This window comes from Aquila chrysaetos, chromosome 3 (assembly GCF_900496995.4).
Source record: "Aquila chrysaetos chrysaetos chromosome 3, bAquChr1.4, whole genome shotgun sequence".
NCBI lineage: Eukaryota > Metazoa > Chordata > Aves > Accipitriformes > Accipitridae > Aquila > Aquila chrysaetos.
Window position 1 is genome coordinate 55,001,267 of NC_044006.1, and position 22,432 is coordinate 55,023,698.

Below are 22,432 nucleotides of genomic sequence, written 5' to 3' on the forward strand. Positions count from 1 at the left end.
GTTGTAATGATGGAAATGCAGTGTCAGAGAATGTGAGTTTAATACAGCTCAGGAAAACATTAGTTTCTCATGCTAGATGCCGGAATTACCAGCCTGCTATGGTAAGCTTCATATTGCATCTTGTGTGAAGGAGAACTCTGCTGAAACTTTATTGTATCAGAAAAAGGAAAAGAAAAAAAAAAAAAGATACCTCTCAACAGAGATCTGAATTATACAGGGAAAAAATGCATCTTTCATCACATAACTGTGTTGGAAGGGACCAATCTGAATATCAGGCAATTTAGGAATACAGAGCAGCAGGAGGGTCAGTCTTAAGAACAAACCCACAAAAGGAGGGCAGGAAAGGACACATGCAGGGTCTCCTTGCTTTCTGCTTTTTCTCCTAGGAGTTAGCAGGGGCCAAGACCTAATGGATTACTGCTAATGGAATCCATGCAGTGGCTCAGGATGCATTAGGATGCTACTATTTTTAGGCTCACTGTCCATACTGAAACTGGGCTCAGGTTTCTTGAGCTGCTCAACCTTTATTGTAAAAGAGATAAACACAGCTGTAAATCAGACACGTGCAAGGATGACGAGTCTTCTGCATGTATTCTCCCCCTTCCTAACAAAGAATATACAAACATGAAAGAAAGACACTACTTAAATATGTGTGCTTATATGGCTGATACCAAAACTACAGAATAGTTGGAGACAGACAATAAGGTGAAGAAGATTTCTATCAGCTAAGCCCTGCTTCCTCAGAAAAAGGCAAAGCTCAGGCCATCTCCACACAAGCTCACTTGCTGCCATGACTTTTCAAGCTGTTCTCATTATCGAATGCACTGAGATCCTGTAATTCCCAGATTCAGCAGACACTGAAGTTACTTGGTTGCTCTGAAAACCTGACTAGCATCTTTCAATAGTGCCAAAAGTAGACAGGTCCGAAAGCTGTACAATCAACACACAGCTCCATATAACCTTCAGATGACAGACGCTTTAAATTATATTATCACTAAAATTATGTACTTTAAAAAAATACATTATTGCACAATTTTATATCCTTTCTTCCAGATTTTCCAAGATTTTACTATATCAAAGGTATTATCCCATGCACACAGCTTAAGGCCAGCAATTCTGTGAAGAAAATGGATAGGACAAGAGAAACTCTAAACTGACACTTTCCTTTGTAAAGAGAGTAGAAAAGAAAGATAAAATACATCATTGTAGCAACAAGAAGAGAACACAGTTTCCAAATGGTTCATGTCAATACTGGCAGTGGTTTTTATTCTTGTAGAATAGGAAGTTTTCAGCTACTTTTACTCTTCTATCTCTATAATAATTACCTTAAAACAATACCTGGCCACTATCATATGTCCTCAGTTTAAAAAAAAAAAGGAAAGAAAATTGCGTGCTTTGTCAGTGAATTCTGAAATCAAAAACAAGGCTTTTGCAAGGTTCAAATTAAACTCATTTTTTCTAAAGATTGTTGAGGACTTAATATTGGTAACAAACTAAGAGGAAAATAAATAGCACTTATTTTACTATAAACAGCTTTATTTTGCTTAAAAGACTAATAAGCAAAGGCCAGTAAAAACAAAACAGCAGACTTACTGTAATCCATGGCATGTTGACAAGGCAACAAATGATACAGGATTTCCTCTAATTTCTCCCTGATAATAGCAATGTTCTCCTCCCTGAAATTAAAAATTGAGACTGTAAATCCACAGGACATCCCACAATATCACACTCCATCCTGTCACGACACTGCTTTTCCGTAAATACATTGCCAACCCACTGACATGGCACCAAGAAGGTTTGGTACCTAGACAAACATCATAATTTCAACTCTCTACACTGAACGGAGATATTTTCATTGTGAAATCCCTGGCATCCTGAGACAGATTTCAGAGACAAATGATTCCAGAAGTGCCCATCTTTCTTCATTGACTGGAAAAGAGTTTGAAATAGGGGGTTTAGACTCAACACCTGGTCTGCACATGGCTACATCAAACAAGATGAACTCTGCTCTGAGGGTAAGGCAATTTCCTACTTCTAAGGAGAAAAGTATGCTTATCAAATAATAATAATACTTGATTAAAAAAGAGAACAAATCAGAAGTGTTCACTAGTGCTCCAAAACTAATGGAAACTTTCAGTATAACCAACCAGTAAAGGAATACAATGAAAATTAATATTTGCCTCTTCTCTTCTGCAAACAAAATATACACTTTTCAAATCAAATCCAGCAGACCTTACTCAAAAAATCCCCCCCTTAGTTTCACAGAAGTCACACTGATAACAAACTAAGCCCTACTGTACATGCACTGAATGTATTCAGTATTGCACAATGTCAATATTTATATGCAAAATTAGAAGAACAATTCAAACATCTCTTAAATTCTCACTGCCACTCTACCCTGCAGAGGAACGTACCTATTAGTGCCTTGCCAAATTCAGCTATGTGATATTACTGCACTACGGTTGGTTAAAGGACTATGAAAAAGATTTTCAGTGCCTTTTTTTTTTTTTTTTTCAATAGCAACACTTTACTATTTCTATTCCCTACCAGCAAATGTATGAACAATCTACCTAGCCTAATGTACCCAGCCATGTGAATATTTATGTCCATTTACTGCAGTGAGGGAAAGGCATTACAATTACTGCTTTTTCAGAAGCTGGTAGTCACTTGCATGATGCCTAGCACAGGCATTTTAGACATGCGACATTTAAAGTTCTTGGATTTTATTTTTCAAATATGAAAAAAAATTAATCAAGGTCAGGCAAAAGGCAAGAAAACAACATAGAACATGTTGGTAGTTCTGTGTTTTGATCAGGAAAACCTGTTCTCTTTTCTACAAGGCATGCAAACTATTTTTGAAAGCAACTACGAAGTATGGATGCCTCTGTTTTGAGGTGCTCTCCTTAAGAGAGTACAGGAGCCTGTTTGTCAGAGCGTGGCTGCGTGCAGGGAAAGAGACCTGATCTCAGGCTGGTCACTGGAAATCATTAGTTCCTCCTCAAAATCTTCTCTGGAGTATTCATGCATGCCGTGCTACTGTTGGACCCCAAAGCACTCAGTGCAGCATACCTGGCGGCAGCTCACAGCTCCTGTGACCAGCAACAGCAGCGCTACAGAGAAATGCAACACCTGATCCCACAGACTACAGCTCTGACACTATTTGGCAGGCTTGTTGCTTCACTCTGCTAGAAGAATACTTGTGGCATATCTTCCATTAAAAGTGTTACATTCTTTTTCCCCCCACAATTTCTTTCAATCTCGTTATTTCCTCTCTTCTACATACCACTTCTTCCTTCCACTTGCTGCAGTGACAGCAGCCACCTCCACTGCCTATCCACCTCGGTGTCTTTTTCTCTGTGTATCTGGTACAGATACAAAACACTTTCACCAAACTGACCTGCAGAGTGACCATCATGCTACCCACCATGGGCACCTCTCTATCAAGATGTCTGCAGGTAAATGCTACTGGTGCCATGCAGGTAGTGTTCGATGGGCTGTTCTGATGTTTATCTGGCTCATGTCCGTGACAAGCTCCAGGACTGACCCTCCATACCAGGCTACAGCAGGGTGTCTGGTGGAAGATGTATGACCCATCACCCTTGGACCAGCATTTCTCAGGACCATCAAGCATTTGGGACTCAGACGGAGGACAAGTGAAAAGGAGATGGTCTGAGTTTCTGCTTTGCACTCACATGCATTTTAGCCACCAACATCCTAAGTTACATGGGATTTTAGACAGGCTACATCTTTGTTTGTTTTTCCTGAAACCTTGGCTCATTTTCTCTATTTTATTCTCCTTTTTTACACCTTCTTACTTCCTATATCTTAGTTACTTTAAGCTCTCTTGAGATTTTCCTTCTTTCAGTCTGTAGGATCTCCCCCACTACAGGATCACAGTATTGCTTAAGGCTTTCAGGTCTTTCTGCAATATGTATATAAAAAGTAAACAAAGAGAGATTCCAGTAAGCTAATAACCAAACTAACAATCAAACTATATGGATGAGCTAAAACCTTATGAGTAATAAAATACTCTCTAAACAGAACTCTTGCAGTAGCATTCCTGTAAAAGATATAACTGGACTAAGCACATGAATATGGGAATAATATTGAGAAGACTATCAGTAGGGAGTTGTACAGACTTCTAGCTGTGGAAGGAATGTAGAGTAATTAGACAAATTGGTTTGTTCTCAGAAAGTGTAGTTAATATGTACCAGCAGTAGAATCTCAGGCTCCATTAGTTTGCAAAACCATGTCTTTGTAACCAGGAGGAACATTTTTTCATACTAAGAATCCAAGTCTGTGGCTCAAAAGTGTGTTTTGATCTTCTTAATGAGAATCAAATAAATGGCCCATGATAGTATCTCCAAATTAATTTATTCCAGCATAAATCCATGACCAAACTTTTATGCATACAGATCTAGAAAAGAAAAATGTAAGAAAACCAGCTCTAAATTCTTGCCTAGGAAAAACACAACTCACACACACAAATTCTATTCTATTTAATCAAATCAGTTCAACTCATTGATCTACTGAAGTTCACAGTAATTCTGGTGGAGGCAGAAACATAACTGATTTTCTCAGTCTCAGGGACCAATTCTTACCACTACAAAACATATATTTATATATGCTAACATCTGGGGGATATTTTTTACACATGGACTTATGTTCCTGTCAACATAATGTAAGTCACCTCAAACCAGTTAATAAAATACAAGGGGTTTAAATGAAAATAGCTTTTTTCAAGTACTTGATGCAGTAGTGGTGTGTTGGGTTTTTTTTTTCTGAAGACAACTCTTCAGTGTAAGAAACTCTGCTGTCAGGATACTCCTAAATGAAGTTCTGAGGATCGTTATAATCTCAGCAAGGAAATAGGAGGTGATACAGTGAAACCAGACGGCACTAGCACTGCATGGCTCTGGGAAGACTGACTGCTTAGCACTCCTTAACAGTGTCTCAAACAGATAAAACATGCCAGTAACATGTGGTGGGGAGGGTGGGTACAATTGTATATTGTACTTTTGGGAGTTTCGTTTTCAACCATTCACAAAACCTGTGAAGAGAGAAGCACTTAAAGCTACAAAGTCTGGGACTAGTTCTGTACTGAGAGCCAGGACAACCAAAGGGACTCAGGTCAATGTTTTCTTTAGAGCACACGTAATTTTGGACGAGAAGTTTACTGTCATTGCTTCCCTGTAGTGCTGAGGCTGAATTCCTGTTGGTTTTGACATGTACTAAAGGTCTTTTATAGCAGGTGCTGTAATAAAATACACAGTACTACAAGAAGAATTGCAGTATATAGGAGATCTAAGACCACCAAAAGACTAAACATAATCATCACACCTATCTTCTTTTAGTCTGCTCTTGGAAACTCTCACTGAAGGACTGGGGGTGTCTCTCTTCTCTATTGGTATCTGTAGCAGTGAGACAGGAGCTGAAAAAAATCTTCATTTTTTTCCTAAAAATATTCTGGTCCCATATGAAAATTAAGACTTCCCCCAAGAGCTGAAATTAGCACCATTTACCAACACCAGTTTAGTCCAGAGCATCAAGGGTATTTTGTGAAGAGCTATTGGCTTCCTGTAGCTCTTAAAGCCCCTCTCTGCTCACTCAAAAGCAGGCAAAAATTGCCCATCTCAGCAAGTCAAACCTCCACACTGGCCTTTGTCAGCTACTGGGGAATGGTTTAGTGCCAAGATGAAGAGGAAATAAGACTGCTCTTCTAACATATGCCAGCCATTAGTGTGAGCAGCACATTTACCCCTCTCTGCTTTAAAACTGAACCTGGCCAGTGTAGAATCTGGGACAAAATTAGGCTAAATATCATCTCCTACGAGACAAGGTCAGCCCAATGACAATGCCTGTGACACAGGCCTGTGACACACACATGCACATACTCATGCTATATCCAAAGGCAGTCTAATGCTGCAGAAAGAAGTTCAACATTTTTGCCTCCACAAGGTGCACAGCCACTGTTCATGCTGCGGTTAGCACGACGCAAGGCAAATATTCTGCCAGTGCCCTGGCACGCCGTTGTCCATTTCCTCGGTTCAGTAAGTTCTCCTTCCTTCATGAAACCTCTTAGCCTTACCAGTGACTTCCAAGAGCAATACAGAATATACAGATGTTTAATAGGAAGTCTATTGATTTGGGAAGCTAAAAATCCAAACAAAAAAAAAAAAAACCAAACAAAAAAAAGGCATCAGAATGACCCCAACAGGGTCAATTAAAACAAATGAATCATTATGATAGTTTATGACTTAATCTTCATCTTGATGCTTAAATTGGATCATTATAGCAAAATCCTGAATTAGGGGTATCTTCCCCTGTGAATTGCTACAGCTCCTCGCCAACCAGAATGCAACCCTTTTTGCCCATGTCAGTCCGAGCTTCCCTGCAGCCTGTCTGGGTAGGTAGCGTGGCAAAGATACTAAAAATGAGAAGGCAGAGATGTTAGGAATGCAAGTAAAATCTGTCCCCATTTCTATCCTTTAAGATAGTTTGTCCCTGCCCGGAGAAGCACCAGCTGCTGAGTAAACACAAAAGAGATGAAAAACACATTAACCAATACTCACAATGAAGCGGGGAAATAAGCAAAGTAAAAGAACAGCCATGACAGTCAGTGATGGCAGCAGTTCACTTTTCTCTGCAGTCTCAGTGAAACAAGCATCTGCTGACCATACACCGACAGTGTTTGTTATTCACCTCAGAGACACTATGACCTTCCCAGGGGAGGAAAATTAAGGATGCACATTCATCTGCTTTCAAATAAGACCCGACATCAGATCTTCAAGTAAGCAGTTTTCTGCAATTAGGGGAGGTGCTGGCCATTAAAACTCATGCTGCACTCAGGCACTGACCCTAAAATTAATAACTTCCTTCTTCCAGCAGCTACATATTCACATTTTAACACTCATTAATCCAAAGGAAAGGAGATTGCTGGTCTAGTTCAGTTCCTAGTAACACAGCTCCCTCTTTCCTTGCAGCAGAAAGCTCCCAAAAGGCCAGCTAACGAGTACACCACCATTCTGTGAAGTGCCAGATAACGATTAGCTTTTTAAAGAGCTACCCATTGTGGGGTCACTAGTTTTAAAACTGCTTCCTTAGTAATCACTTAGATCTATTTACAAATTTTGACCCAGTGATAACTAAGACTGCATGAGAAAGAGCAACAGGAGAAGAAAATGCACACCCTCTCACTGACTTCTACTTAGGGATGGGTTTCTGTTTGTAAATAGAAAAGTCAAAATGGCACTTTGACCTGTGTAACTGCATGGAGAGAAAACATCTTGTAATTGACATGTGCTTCAGCAAAGGCAGGGGCCCAGCCGGCATGGCTGTGCTGTCCTGCAGCGCAGCCCTGGGGTCAGCCCTTACACAGCTCAGTAACAACTCCAGGGACCCCTGGCATCACCTCTTTGCAGAGTAGGTCTCTGAACTTAGCTACGGTGTACTGCAGACTCCTGAAAGCCAACTGTCTTGAAAATGTGAATGGTGCCTTCCCTTTGTAGGAGGACAGCTATCACATGTACTCATACAACTCACAGCCAACATGCTGTAGTGACATAAGGTTATAACACTATTTCAGATTTTGAAATCAGAAATACAGATTCCAAAATTAGGATAAAGCTTCACCACTTCTAAGGCTTCTCCACAAAATGCCCATGTTTAAAGACTGTTGGAAGCACTCTTAAAAAACAGAAGACACACATGTACGTGACAGAATCCTGCACATAGGCAACTTGCTCCAACTGCCATTGGTGACTCATGGTAGGTGCTTTCAGCAGATGGCATGTGCTATCAGCCCAGCTTTCCGGTTTGGAGGCCAAATGAGGACTGTGTTTACTGCCCAGTAGCTACGAGAGAAGATGCTCCGTGAACGTAGCTGCAGGGCATGGACAGAGAGCTCATGCCAGCACAATGCCATCTGGTCTGGGAGCTGCCTTGGCATCTGCTTGGGAAACAGCCTCTTGACTTGCCTTGCCTTACCTTGCTGTTAGAGAAAATTATTTTAATTATCAGCTGCCAGATAAAGATGAGGCAGAGGAGAACAGGGTTGGTTACCTCTTCCTGCCTACTCTGTTGTCTTTAAGTCTACTCTTGTAGCAGTGCCTAGTGTCTCCGAGTCATGGCATACAAGACATTTTAATGACAGTCATTTTGCCCGGTTCCTGCATGCCTGTACATAGGGAAAAGGGTGCAAACATTTTAAGGGACTATATGAAAATTCTTCATAATCTACCCATAATGATCTGTCACATCAGTTCATCAGCCTATCCCGAGTCTGAAGCCAAGTTATAAGCACGTGATGTACAGGATTACTATAAACACAACACAGAAGATGAGATGTTGGCACGCACCTACATGGATACCAATCAGTCAGAAGAAGATACAGTTCTGAGTCAAACAGATAAAAATACTAATTAGATTTCCTTATTGGCTCATTATTTCTGAAAGATGGAAACTTCTCTTTAAGTGATAATTCAGAGCTTGAGACTGTGTCTAGAAACATTAACCTACTCTATATAATACAGCGCCAGTTCAGTATCCACAGGGAACAACAGATGCGTCTAGGCAAAGCTACTTACAGAAGTCAAGATCAAGTAAGTAAAGATGTCAAGCTAAAGCACACTGAAGTCTGGCATGGAAGCAGTCTTTCAGAAGTACAGCAGCTTCAGTTTGCTTAGCTTAATTCCCCCTCAAAGGGATTAAGTTAAACCCCAAAAGATACTTTTATTTTTTAATAAGAGCATCTACAAATGGATTTAATGTTCTTTAATGTTATAGTAGTAGTTAATTTCTCTTAGCTATACTCAGTCCTTACACGGTCTGAATTTACAGAACACTTGGTTGATGCCACTCTCTCCCTATGCACGCTGTGTGTTGTAGCTCATGGAAAATAACTCATGAGCTGCACAAAGTCTGGCAGGACTTTTCTGCAAATTCAAGCACTGGACTGCTGCCTTCCCTCTGGGCCATGTGAAAATCGCAGCAAAGAGTACTCGAGGTGACTCCTGATGGTCACAAAGTCACCCAACTTCTCACTTCAGCAGAACCAGGACTTCATCACTGGGGCCCACATCCACAATGGGATGTACATTTCAAGCTCTCGATGGCTTCCACTTTCTGACAATTTTTTTTCCCCTCCAGGACTAGCTAAAAACCACTGGATTTATTTTTTTATGTCACAAAGAAAAGGAAGACAAGATAATTAAACCTGCAAGATCCTACATGAGTCACAATCTGAGATTCATTCTAGTGTAGTATATTGAAAAACATGGCCTGGGAAGGACTCCTAATACTCAAAGCTGCCACTTTTAATTTCCTCCTTCTCAGTAGCAGGATGTATGTAGAAAGTAAGCTAGTAACAGCAGGGAGATAAACAGATATAAAAAAATGTTAACACCAATATACATTAAAAGTGCCAGCCTGCAGGACCATTAGGTCAGGCAAATGCATTATATACGATGGCTGATTATCTTGCCCTGGTACCCCACAGAGGATACTACATTTTACTAAACCCCAAAGAATTACCTTCATAATTCAAACAATGCTAAAACAGAAAAGTGATTTATTTCTCAATGCCTATCAACCCACTGCAGCAGCATGACACTGCTGAAAAAAAAAGATGTCCAGAGTAACTGAAAGCACACAGAAATGTAAAAATTTTGTCAACTCGTCATCAGGGCACATACAGTAACATTAATTCTAGCCAAAATTCACAAGAAGTAATTTGACGAGTATACTCTGGGACCACAGTTCCCTTTGTGATGGCAGCATCCTGTAAGGTAAGAACCATACAGTCATTCCCTGCTCCACTACTACACTCTGATCTTTTCCTTCTTGTGGAACTTTCCATTTATGAACTCCCACTGCACAGTAAAAATGCCTATAATTAGTCCCTAAGTGAAAGAAGTTGCCATTTGTTCTATCCGATTTCATCCCATTTTTATTCACTCCATTGGTCAAAGATAGCCAGTTCTCCATCTGATCCTTCTGTGCACTGTAATGCTTCTCAGTTTTGTACTGCTAGCAAATTTCATTAATACACAGATAATTTTTTTTTCCTAAAGTCATTAATGAAAATAGTTGATGAGAGCAGTCTGAAGATCAACCTTGTAGGAATCCCCTGCTAAACTGTGTCAGACTCAGACTCCCTGTCAGCTCTCCTTTGGCTAGTTTATTGCTATCACTAAAAAGTAGATTATGGCCTAGATTTATTAATAATTTGCTATGAGGAAAGCATAGCTCTGTTGAGGGAGTAGAGAGGAGATCTGATGACATTAGGGAACCCTTATTCAAAATAGTCTCTCAAACAAGCGAGCGAGTGATTCTTCTGGTACTAACAGCTTCTCTAGTCTCCGGACACAGCCGAAAAAGCCCTGCCAGAAATAGGCATATAAAATTAATGCATTTTTTATGATTTGTTCCTTTTCAGTTTCTTTTCTCCCCCAGGGGCTCATCACCAGGTTGTGCAAGCTCCAGGTACACGCACACACAGCTCCCCACCAGCCCCAGGCTCCAGCTTCCCACAGCAGAGTCTCCCTGCACTCCCCTCCCATCCCAGCCAAACTGGCGCTCTGGTTTTCAGGAAGAAAATTTAATCCCTCACAGGAAAGCCTGTTTAGCGTACAGGCTTTTCTGGCAAGTTGAAACACCTTCCTCTTTGGTTACAAAATGGTGAGTTATCAAAAGCTGAAAAGAAATCATGAGATTCTGCTACAGAGGTCGGACAGTGGATGCCCTTAAAACTGGAAGATGCTGGTGGAAGCACCTAGCTGTAAGACTGGAAACATACCAGTCAATGATAAAAATGACCTGCTCACTGGCTTGGTGTTTATCCTGGCTGCACTGCAAATTATTGTAGCCTATTTGTACCTGTGGCAATACAGCAAAATGTTGGAATGCTATTTAGGATAAGATCTCATCAAACGCAGATGTGACATACACAGGCATTGCCCTCAGTCAAGGGACTGTACCTTAACAACTCCTTGAGCACACCAGATTTGAAAGAGGGAGTTTAACAGAAAAAGCAATATCCATCATGTCAAGGGTCCCCAGCACTCTCCGGCCTTTCAAGATTTTAATATTTTTCTCCCTTTTATATTATTTTCCTAAAAAAAGGGCATTCAAAGAGCCCTTCAGATACACATCGTGGCACACACAAGCCAAGACTTTAATCACAGCAAGGCAATGAAGAACAACAATTTTTCCCTTCTTGTGCACAGCCATTAAAATAGCTGTAAGCTACAGTAACAGGCAGTTTACGCACACTACTAGCCAAACAACGCACATAACAAAAGGAAACGATTACTATTTTTGCAAACTAAGGGCTCTGCTTTGCTGTGCAGCATTAAAATGCATTTGCCCCACAAACCTCATTCCCCAAACTGCAACGACGGCACCTCTGCTAGAGCCACCGCAGAGCGCGAGGCCGCACTGGGGCACCCCAGCTCTAGAGGACAGCCACAGGCAGGTTGAAGGAGGGCACCGGGCACAGCCCTGCCCGCGCTCGCTGCTCCACAGGCAGCGGCTGAGCACCACAGGGGCCAGCAATATGGCTCATCACAGCCGGGGACACAAAGCCACAGGCAATCTTAAGCCACAAGGCAAGTTTGGCCAAAGCTTCTCCATCAACACTACAATGGAGAAAAACAGTACCTAGCATTTAATAGTACTCCATTTATGTTGTTCTATGTTATCATGATTATGAGCACAATGTGAAGTAGAAGCAAAAAGCAACGTTCTTTCATGCTGTGAGCACTCTTAGTGTAATCTTGTGCCCATAATACACAAACTGTGTTTACACCAACACACTTAACAATTTTAGGACTGCCTATGAAATATAGTTCCTTCTAGTTAAATTTAAACATGCCATCAAAAATTCATGGCATGTATCTACCACAACTCTACCTGTGCATGTTCTCTAACTGGGATCTGAAATATTTTCATTGCTTGATTTTTTTCAGAAAGCAATTTTCTAACAACTCATAGAATTGTCCAATGTTTTGGGGGAATACAGGCAGAAATATTTATTTCTACACTCTCCAAAGAGGAAAACTGAAACATTTTATAAGAGAAAATGTCACTGAATAGGTATCAGTTGTTCCTTCTGAGGGAGAAAAATCCAGCAATGTGAATTACTCAGCACTATAGCTGTTTTTTGCCTTTCATCTCACTGACAGCATCAGTGACAGAATGATAACCCAAAAAAGAGAGATAAAAGGACACAGAGGTATACTGCAGCAACATTAAGCATACACAGTTGAGTATTTATGTGCTGTGAGCACAGGACGATCTGGACTGACACAATCGGGAAAAGGCAATGCATGAAGGGTTTTTCTCTTTCTTATTGATTATTCTCTTTGCTACCAGAGGGAATTTAGGCCAATACTGCTGCTTCCCTAGCAGTTAGAGACATGATCTAAAGTAAAGGAGGGTGTGCGGGGGAAACACTGAAATAATTCAAAGATCTTCCTCCTTTTGTTTTTCTTAAGCACTGCACATTGCTGCTGGTTTAATAAGAATGTCTTAGGTGCTGCCTAACTGTGCCAAATCAACAAAGATATCTGACAGAGAAGCCTCTCTTCTGCAGCTGCTAAATGCTGGCACCCTGCAAAATCATGTGTAACATGTTCCACCTTCACAAAGGTCTAATGTATTAATGAATTATGCAGCAAACGAATGTAATTCAACTTTCTCTTATAATAAAAAGGTGTGTTAAACTGAGGACACTCCTCCCTATAAAAATCCCTTTGCTCCTTCAAAGTGGCATTTGTAATGATCTGAATGTTTCTCCCTTTCCCTGCCCCCCTCTCCTCTCTGAAGCATCCTAAGTAATGGCAGAAGATCCATATGTATTTTACAGCACAGGAAGTTTTACGGGGCGGGGGGGGGGGGGAAGTGGAGAGGGGGAGGAGTGGCAAAAGTAGTTATGAACTCTACATCATGTATGAGCCCAGGCAGGCATCTGCTTCCCGGACACATTCATGCCTGTAACATTCCCAAACTACTGAGTGTACGTACAGCTGCCTTCCCACAGTAATTCAAAGCTCCTGTCTTCTCCCATATTGCTGATGGCACAACAGCGGCACCGACGATACGCCTGTTTGTGCAGTATTCCTGCACTGAGAAACGCAAGGGGGAAATATATATGTATTTTAAAATGCACCTCTCCTTACGTCACGAAGAAGGCCAAGAACAGAGGAGGCCCTTTTGCTGTATAAACAGGCTTGCTGAAAGCCTGCAGCTGGCAGTGGATGACAGACAGACTTTTTCTTTGTCACCATTTCTCTACCAAAGCAGCGAGAGAGATGTTGCCAGACTGCCTCTGTTTCTGCCTACAGCCGAAGACAAATTGCACAGAGGTGGGTAAAGAGCAGCTTGTCGAAGCAACTGATAGAAACCTGGCTCCTCTCTGAAATACCTCTTCTCCTGCTTAAGAAGATGCTGCGTAGCAGAGTGCATATTTTGTGATTTATTTATGTTGCACCCTTTTGCTAGCTATTTTTAAATAAGCATCTAAGCAATCTGCACAATCCCTAAAATCTAGCATAATAATTATGTTTTACCTGGTGCATATTAGAAGTACCAATTTAAAGGTGGTTCTACTAGTTACAGTAAACGGTTTCCACAGAAATTGAAGGTACTAAATCACCATCATGAAAAATTCTTGTATTTGGAGTAAGATTGGCAAAACATTTGATGTAAAACCAGAGTTCAGTTTCTCAAATGCAAAATTGATACCACTGGGCTTTTCAGAAATTGTTCGACGGATGAACAGGACTCTTCAGAGCACTTAGAGGCGCTCTGAAAAATACTAGCGGGTCAGGGGGAGCCACATTTATTTTTAAACAACTACTGGGTGCTGAAATTAGCCTCACTCGGTGTCTGGCATCAAAATGTACTCGGCAGCCTGCGCTCTTCCAAAAACCTTTTGATATCTGAACTTTTCTGAAAATGTGTCCATGACTGTGGCCAACAGCCTCTTCCAAACATTTCGTCACAGCAGCTGCTTCCCTCTCCTCCGATCCCAGACACTTGGTTGCAAAAAAATGAGCAAAAAATATACATCCCCCTTCCTGGCACACTTCCATAGGACTGCTGCCTGCCGAACTCCTGGAGCAGTGAGTGAGGAAGAGGCAGAAGACAGGGACCACCCTTGCCGGTATAATGAAGTGCAGAGGAGGAAACACACCACCTGAGCAGCAATAGACCCCTCCTTTGCACAGCAGGGTACAACCCAGTGACCCTTTCACCCCCAATTCTGTCCATCTCCAGCACCAAGGTCAATGCCAACAATGCCGGTTCTCTCCTTAAACCAAATTTGAGAGTACTAAGTGAGGCAGTGATAGCCATCCCTGAAGGTACATCACGACCCTGCACGGCAGCTAAGTGAAGGGAAATAATCTCTGGGACCCTGGAGACTGGGAGATCTTTTGCCCAGAAAACATTTTATGACCCTTCCTTTGAAAGGCCCAATCCTCCTGTATCTTCGCCATGCAATTAAGCAGTACTTACATGAGAAGAACCACTGATTTCAAACATTTCCTTGCTTGATTAAGGTTTACTCATCAGAAACAAATTTGTCCTAATTCAGTGATGGGACTCGGACAGACTAACTTAGCTAACTTGCATATATACCTTGACGCAGACAAATGGATTGTTTTGTTCTTATTAGTATCAGCTATTATCTTTATTTCTGCTTTGACTCATATTCTGAATCTGAGTCAAGACTTCTTGACTGCAGATCACGGCTGACTGAGAAATTAGTCTTTACAATTTAATGGAACACGTATGTGTTTGCCTCAGTCTGATAATGTGTGCAGACTATTATCAGAGACTAAAAAGAAAACATATTTCAAGCTTGCAAATGGTAGAAAAGGATAAACCAAAGGAAACATGTATCTTCAGCTACTCGGTAGCTAAAGGATTGCTTTGTCCATTTCCACTTGTGCTTTCACATTGCAGAGGTTAAATAATTTGTTTCAGGATATTCAGGTGATCTCAGATTTAGTGAAAGACTTTTGGGGTCTTTTTAAATGAATGTAAACTTTGAACAAAATTTGACCTGATGGGCAAATTTAAAGATCTTCCATTATGCACAGCACATATTACATTCATGCACATTTTACATAATCTACAGTAATTTTATACCAGGCTTATACACAATATTGTCCTAATAAACAGAAGGTCCTCAAGGAAATTCTCCGACGTCACATGCAAAAAAAAAAAAAAAAAAAACACTCCTGCAAAGGCAATGGAACATTTCACAGAAGACAACTCAAGAAACAGGATCTTGTAGCCATCATGCCAACAAAAATCCAGAGAAAGAAACCCACAATTTGAGATGGTGACTAGATATTTGGAAATATACAATAAATCTTGCTATTCTCAAAGAAGCTCATTAAAAACAACAAACTTGGGGTTTAGTACAACAAGGAAATGCTAGCTACCAAACCAGGAAGATTTTCTTGAATAGGCATCAGAAGTAAATTGTATTTACTAGTAAAAAGAACTACCATGTATACATTTTTCATGGATATAAATGTTTTGATATAAACATTAATGTACTAAATTTGCCAATAAATTTTATTTGTCATATTTTAAAAGCTGAAAAGTTAGGACACATGAAATATGCTTGCCTCAGAAGGGTAAAACAAGTCACCTGAAAAATGAGATATCTCTCAAGAAAATAGGTGAGTTTGCATTAACATCAATAGCAAAGCAAATTAAAAAAGCAAAGCATAAAAAGGAAATTCTTACTTTAACTTCCACTGTCTTCCCACCTTGCTCGATATGCCTCTCAAGATATTCAGAAGACAGCAGGTCACTGGAAGAAAAAGAAAAGAGAACCATAAGCCTTGTGCATGTGTTCTTGCACTCCCTCTCAGCAAGCACTGATTAAAAATTAACATTTGAAAAGGGCAAGACCTGCAGGATACTTTTCCTAAAATGTTCATAAAAATCACTGAAACAACCACCTTCAATGGAGTTACACAGTGCATGGGATACATTGATTTATAATACCGGAAGGCGGGACAAGGAAAACTGAGGGGGGGCTTCTACACAGAAGGTTCAAAACCAGCCACTGATGATTTTAATTCAAGAGACTTTTTATTTGCTGCTAAAAGAGAACAGTAAGGAAGTTAGGTGAACTTTAAAAAAAAAAAAAAAAAGGCAGAAGGATGAGAAACCAGTTGCAGTCACTCCTGCAGCAGGCTATATCTGAGCGAAAATGGCAGCTGCGTCCAGCAGACGCCTAAGGACAGAACGGCAAAATAATGAAATGACCTTGTAAATTCAGTATGATGAGCTCAGGATCACTCTAAATAGGTAGGCAAAGCCACCAGCCGCAGGAGCTGCACCGCACCGTAGGGTCACGGCCAATTCCACCCAGTGTAGGTGCTAAGGCAGGCAGCGGGTGCCATGCTGTCCTCAGGCCTCAGGGCAGGCCTCCATCAGGGCCCATCCCTCACGCTCGCTCCACCCGGGAGCCCAGCAGCTTTAGCAACGTCAGTGGAAAATGCTCTGGGCAACAGCAAACTCAGACTCAAAAGTACACAAGGTTTTGGAACAAACGCTGAAGAGAAAAAACAATTAGACCTGAGGCAAATGTATGTAAGTTAAATGCATGCTGTATTTACCAAGACACTTCGTGCTGAACCAGTCAGATCCTCTTCCTTGTAAGCTATTTTCTAGGCAAGGAAATTACATCAGAAATTTCACTAAACATTTTCAAAGATCACAAAATTTTAACTTAGATGAAATCTGTGTAAAGATTTGATATTGTCCCACCTAAGAGGTGATTAAACTGGAAAAGATGAAGAACTGGTAAAGAAAACATGACAACAGGCACACTGACTGACACGACAGCAGACAACAACCACAAGCCTTGTCAGCAGAAGAGGCAAAATTTAATGTTTCTCCTTCAAGCAGCGAAATACCTAGGCTATGGGTGAGCTGACGTGCTATGGGAGGGGAAGGACAGCGGAGCGGTGCCCAGGGCAGCAGCCACTCAGCTTCCCAGAGCTTCACCCTGGCTAAACAGGCAGCAGCGCCATGGACTTTTTTGCTCACATAGGCATTGGTGACTGCCCAGAGCAAGCCCCAAGAGGGACGAGGTTGGTCGTATGGGTCACTCCATATCAGCCCTACAAAAACTGCCAGCTTGATATTTGCATTAATAACCCAGGCACAAAAACCAGGAGCGCTCTAATGAAATATGCTGATAATGCTAAGTTGGAAAGCATGGGGAATAAAGAATATTGAAAAAACTCCCACAGGAAAGAGCTGGATGATCTTCAGGACTAGATATTAGAAACAGGATCAAATTCAATTGTACAAACAGCAAATTTATGCACTTAAGGGCTGGAGGGAATTTGTATTATGTTGTTTTGGAGGGCCTGGTGTATAAGGAAGTGAGACATGACTGCACTTGTTTCTGGCAAAATGATTTGCCAGATCAATAGACTGTCTTCCTGAAAAACACAACTGTCATCCCAGAATACATGAAAGAAGATGTATTTCCAGTCAAACTGAGGTAAGATTAATACTACTGTCCAAAGGAGACCTCTTTTCAAATACTGCAGACAGATACTGGACAGCTTTGCTTAGAAAGTTCAATTACCCAGAAGCACAGAGAGGTTCCTGAGATAACCAGGGAATGGAAAGCTCCTGAAGTCTAGCAAAAAAATGAGTTGTGAGGGGATCTGAATGCACCAGGGTTTATACACCAAGATGTAAAGGTAGGCAATTAGGCTATAGAAAATGCTGGCACAACCTCAGATGTAGATGGACTGTCAATGAGTAAATGGAAACTGGAAGTTAAAAAGAAGACTTTGTATCTGAGTGCAAGTGACAGAGGCAACAAAAAGAGGGATGGTAATAAATTTCTGAATGGGAGCATCCATGGGACAATTGTTCATGGAGGTGGGGTCCCCTCAGTCACAGTGAGTTCACAGCTGGGCGCTGCTGAAAGCAGGAAGTCTCAATGCCCCCTCAGCAGCAAGCGTTGAACCTATCTTGTGTCAGCACGAGCACTCATCAAAATATTCTCGGTCTCAGAGCTAACGCTCATCAAAATACTCTTGGCGTCAGTACTGCCACTCGTCAAAGTACACTTAGGAGGATTCAACAAACCCATGGTTTTGCTGCATTAAGTAATTTAAGTCCCTTGTGAAGAGGTACGATGAGCCCCAGAGCTGACGCAGGGAAGGGAAAATACCTCAGCAGCTGTAAATAGGGAAGGAAGAAAGGGCAAGCATATCCTTCAGCCACTGCAGAGCCAGCGTAACCAGCTGCCCCCAGATTCACACTCTAGGACGCCCTTAATTCTGGTCAGGCCCATATACCTATATTGATGCTTTGCACAGCAGCCTGCAAGTGACCCATTATTGAGGAGGACCTAAAAGAGATGCTGTTGTTTGAGTTACTGATTACAATCCTCTAATTCCTCTTAGAAGGATTTAGGATACTCATCAACCTGGGGGAAGCTCAAAGACTTCTATAAGGTCTGTATGCCTTTTCCAGATTTAGAAATTTAGACAGATGCTCTCTTAAAATGCACTTAGTTTAGCTTGCTTAAGTTAGATACATGGTTTCCCAGCATTCACTACACTTTCTTTCCAGCAAAAGTCTGCGCTTCCACAGGTTTACTAAAGCTACCAGTATAGCTTAGGGCTCTACTTGTACTCTCAGCTATTTCTGGGGGAATCAGTTAAACTAAGACCACCCTCCTTATCTGATGGCCACAAAGGGATTTGTGCCAAGAAAGATGCAAGAGATTATAAAATGTAAAATATTAAAGTATACAGTACAAAAGACAGAGATCAAACAGAATTACTTAACTCGGAGGGAGTTTACAGTTGTGTTTGGAGGGATGACAAGGAGAAGCACAGGGTCTTTGCATGTGGGTCTGACAAAATTATCGCTTTTTAAAAGATACTGCTGTTAATGTTTTTATGTTCTGGAAGATCATATGTTATGTTCTCAAAAATCTGGAAATTGTGTCTGGCATGAGACAACAAAGAGATTGATCATTCTCTGCCTTGTACAATGCAAGAAGTAGGAGGTAACAGAAGAGGGCAGTAAGCTCAAAACCAATGAAAAGAGACCTTTTCTGGCACAGCCCCTGGTTATAATGTGGAACCTCTTGCCACAGGAAAGCATGGATAGTGGAGCTCTGTACTGGTTTTCAAGCTGGGAACAGACAAGTTAATGGACATAACTGAGGGCTGCCAAACACATAGAAGTCATACCCGACTCAGAAATTCTTGGAGTCCTGGAAAAGGACTCTGGGGAAGCTTCATACGCGCTTGTTCTGCTCTTCTGCTCCTCCATCAGCATCTGCCTTGGGCCACTGGGACAGGACAGTTGGCCAAGCGCCCCTCTGACCTGACCTGGGCCGCTCTGCCTGCACCCTGGCAGGGCCCTGTTTCTCCCAGGGGTTACGTAGGGTCTGCCGGCATCCAGCTCCAGGGTTGCTGGGGGCCAGTCAGCTGCTCTCCTCCCACCCACCACCCCTCTGATGGACACACCCACGTTGTTCAAGTTGTGTTTACTTTCAAAGTAGGCCAAGAGAATGATTCCTAAACAGGTCCATCCATTTCATCCTCCTGCTTGGTCCCTACTTTCAGGACAAAAGGGCTGGAAATGGCTGGGGAGCCGCTGGCATACCGCCGCCTCTCAAGGTCTGTCACAGGCGTCTCGGTTCCCGAAATGAGCCTGGCTGGAAGGAAAACACCACGGGGTCACCAGCCTGCACAGCTCCTGGGGACTGAGCCGAGAGCTTACAAATAGATGACAAGTCTGAAATTTAAAAACATTTTTAAAGCCTACCTTAAGTAACATGGCAAGCAGGATATGTCTGGGAATATTTTATCAGTAGAAAAACCCACAAATTACGCCATGTTATGCTTTATCATTATTATTACTGTTATGACTCACTGCACAGAAAGTATCATAAAAAACACAACACTCTTGCAGATCCAATAATGCAATCAGTGCTATTACAAACTAAGCTACAACCTAACAGTTATACACAGTCTTGGAAACTTATGCCAAAAGATACACTTCTGTCATGAAATCACATCATAGGTGGACTAATGTTTTGTCTTCAGTAACAGTGAGGCACATAACTGTGTAATTTTAATAAAAGCCATTACTTTAAAACAAACTAAAAGCTATAGTGAAACACTTGTGAAACACGATGAAAATTATTTAAGCGACATAAGACACTGAGCAATCAGCGTTAAAATAATATTATTTCAACATAAATCATACAAGTCTTTCCTATGGTAGAGATGAAATAGTAATAATTTAGCTTGCCTGCCAATCTATCCTAAAAGCCATCTTTTTCAGTTTAAGTAGTAGTTTTGGTATTAATTATAAAGAAAATCGGGGGGGGGGGGGGGGGGGGGAGCAGATTGTGGAAAAAACATCTTTGAAACATGAGGGATGTAGAAAATTACAGTGGAAAAAAATCTACACTATAAAAGACAATACTAGAGAACGAGATTTTCAGAAACATTTGCTGAGGCGTTGATACAAATTCTTTGAAAAGGCATGGCAAAAACCTGCATATGTTAAGACCTAAAAATAAAACATTTCACAAGAAAGAATCACATGTGATCTGTGGCTTTTACAAGGAAAAAACAGTTATACTAATAATAGCAATTCTGTTTTCAGAGGTGTTACTTTAAAAATGTACACAAATGAAGTAGTGTAGTTTTGTTTACAGCAACATCATTTTCTGGAGCATTATCTTAAGTCACAAACATATGAGCCCATCACATACAGACCCAATAGCATAAGGGCCAGAACAAAAAAAAATGAGCAAGATCCTCTCTGCTCTTCCAAATCTCCCAAATAGTCACAACAATAGCACACAGGAGTAGGGAGCTGGGGGATTTTTCTTACAGAAGAGGGCCCCAACTAAGGAAATTATCCTTATCCAAGATCGTGCCTGTATACCTTGAATTAACTGTAGCATTTGCATATGAGGTTTACCAAACCAAAGCTGGAATTGAGAACCAAGAAAAACAGATGAGCTTTGGAAATAGATGGGTCCTCCAGCAAAAGAGGCTGCTCCAGGAAAGCAAAAAGGGGGGGAAAAATGAGATGGCAAGAGAAAAGAGGACAGAACAGGCCAAGTGTTTAAAGAAACAGACAGAAAAAAAAAGGCGATTATAAAGTACTTCGACTTGAAAGAAGAAAAAGAGGCTATTAAAGATTTTTGAAAAGGGAACAGGTTTGCATTTGAATATGAAATGGATAACAAACTGGGAATTATCCCTGGAAATGAAATAGAAACTTTCATTTTCAAGAAGAGAAGGAAAATGCCCACCACCCAGCTTCTGAACTAAAATTAACTCTCCAGATTTAAGAGACTGTATAGATGGAATGTCTAAAAGTTATGGAAGGAAAAGAGCAGAAATGATAGGGACCTCTTTAGAGGCCATAGGAAGAATTACAAACTTAAAGCTAGAAATAAAGGGAGTTCATAATCATAGTACTAAAATGCATCTTTGTTGGCATATCAGTGTTATAAACGAGAGAAATGACTGGCTTCATGATATCTGATATCATTGCTGTGTCTCCTTGACCACTGTGGGAATTCTTTATCATTTCTTCTGTCTGTTCACCCTGATTTCTGTCTCCACAACTCTCCATTATGTACACCTGAAATTTCAGATTAAATATAGTGCTAGACAAGGACATCAAATGCGAGATCTGAGCTGCGATGCATTACTGAAAAGGAAGACAGAGTTTTAGCTGAAATCAGCAGAAAGGGCTGGATGGGTCGAATGCCAGTAGGAAATTGTCAACAGGCATATGCAGACATTCAAGAGAAAAAGACAGGTTCAGGGAAATGATGGAGACACTGATATGAGAAAGATGCCATATCAACTGCATAGTTAATGCTAACCCACATTGCAGGAGCAAGCTGTGCAAAGAGAGCCTCCTGCAACACCATGCTTGAGAGGGCTGTGGTAAAAGGAATGGGCACTGTTTGGCTATCAAGCACATGAAGATGAGGAAACTTCCCATTAAGTGAAAAATTTTCCCCTGATGGTGTACATCCTCTACCAAGTAACCTGGAAAGGTCTCAATTGTAACTCAATTATATAAGGGGAAGTTATCCCCCTCAAAAGAAGGGAAAAGGGAGGGAATCAAATTTATATAGGAGATTATTGTAAAAGATGGGAAACTACCAGCATGTTGCTTTGAGAAAAGTGCTGAAAGGCTCCTTTTATTAACAGGACTCATAGATATGGAAGGAGTGACAAGGGGAGGTAATTTTTTAGAACACCCCATCTTGTACAGCAGGGAAGAGAAGGCAGGCTGATTATTACCATGAAACAAGGACCAAGAAAGTAGAAAACTAGATCAAAGTGAAGAGAAGGGATGTTTCTATCTGCCAGTCAGTAAGAGT

At 41.1% G+C, this 22,432-nt stretch overlaps 1 protein-coding gene across 1 annotated transcript in view; it reads right to left on the bottom strand.

Moving 5' to 3' along the window:
- ADAM22 (ADAM metallopeptidase domain 22) overlaps positions 1 to 22,432 on the bottom strand; it is a 140,434-nt gene that overhangs the window by 62,701 nt on the left and 55,301 nt on the right. The window contains 2 exon segments of the mRNA XM_030007955.2: positions 1,594 to 1,676; positions 15,763 to 15,829. Of these exon segments, the coding sequence (XP_029863815.2) occupies positions 1,594 to 1,676; positions 15,763 to 15,829 (150 nt within the window).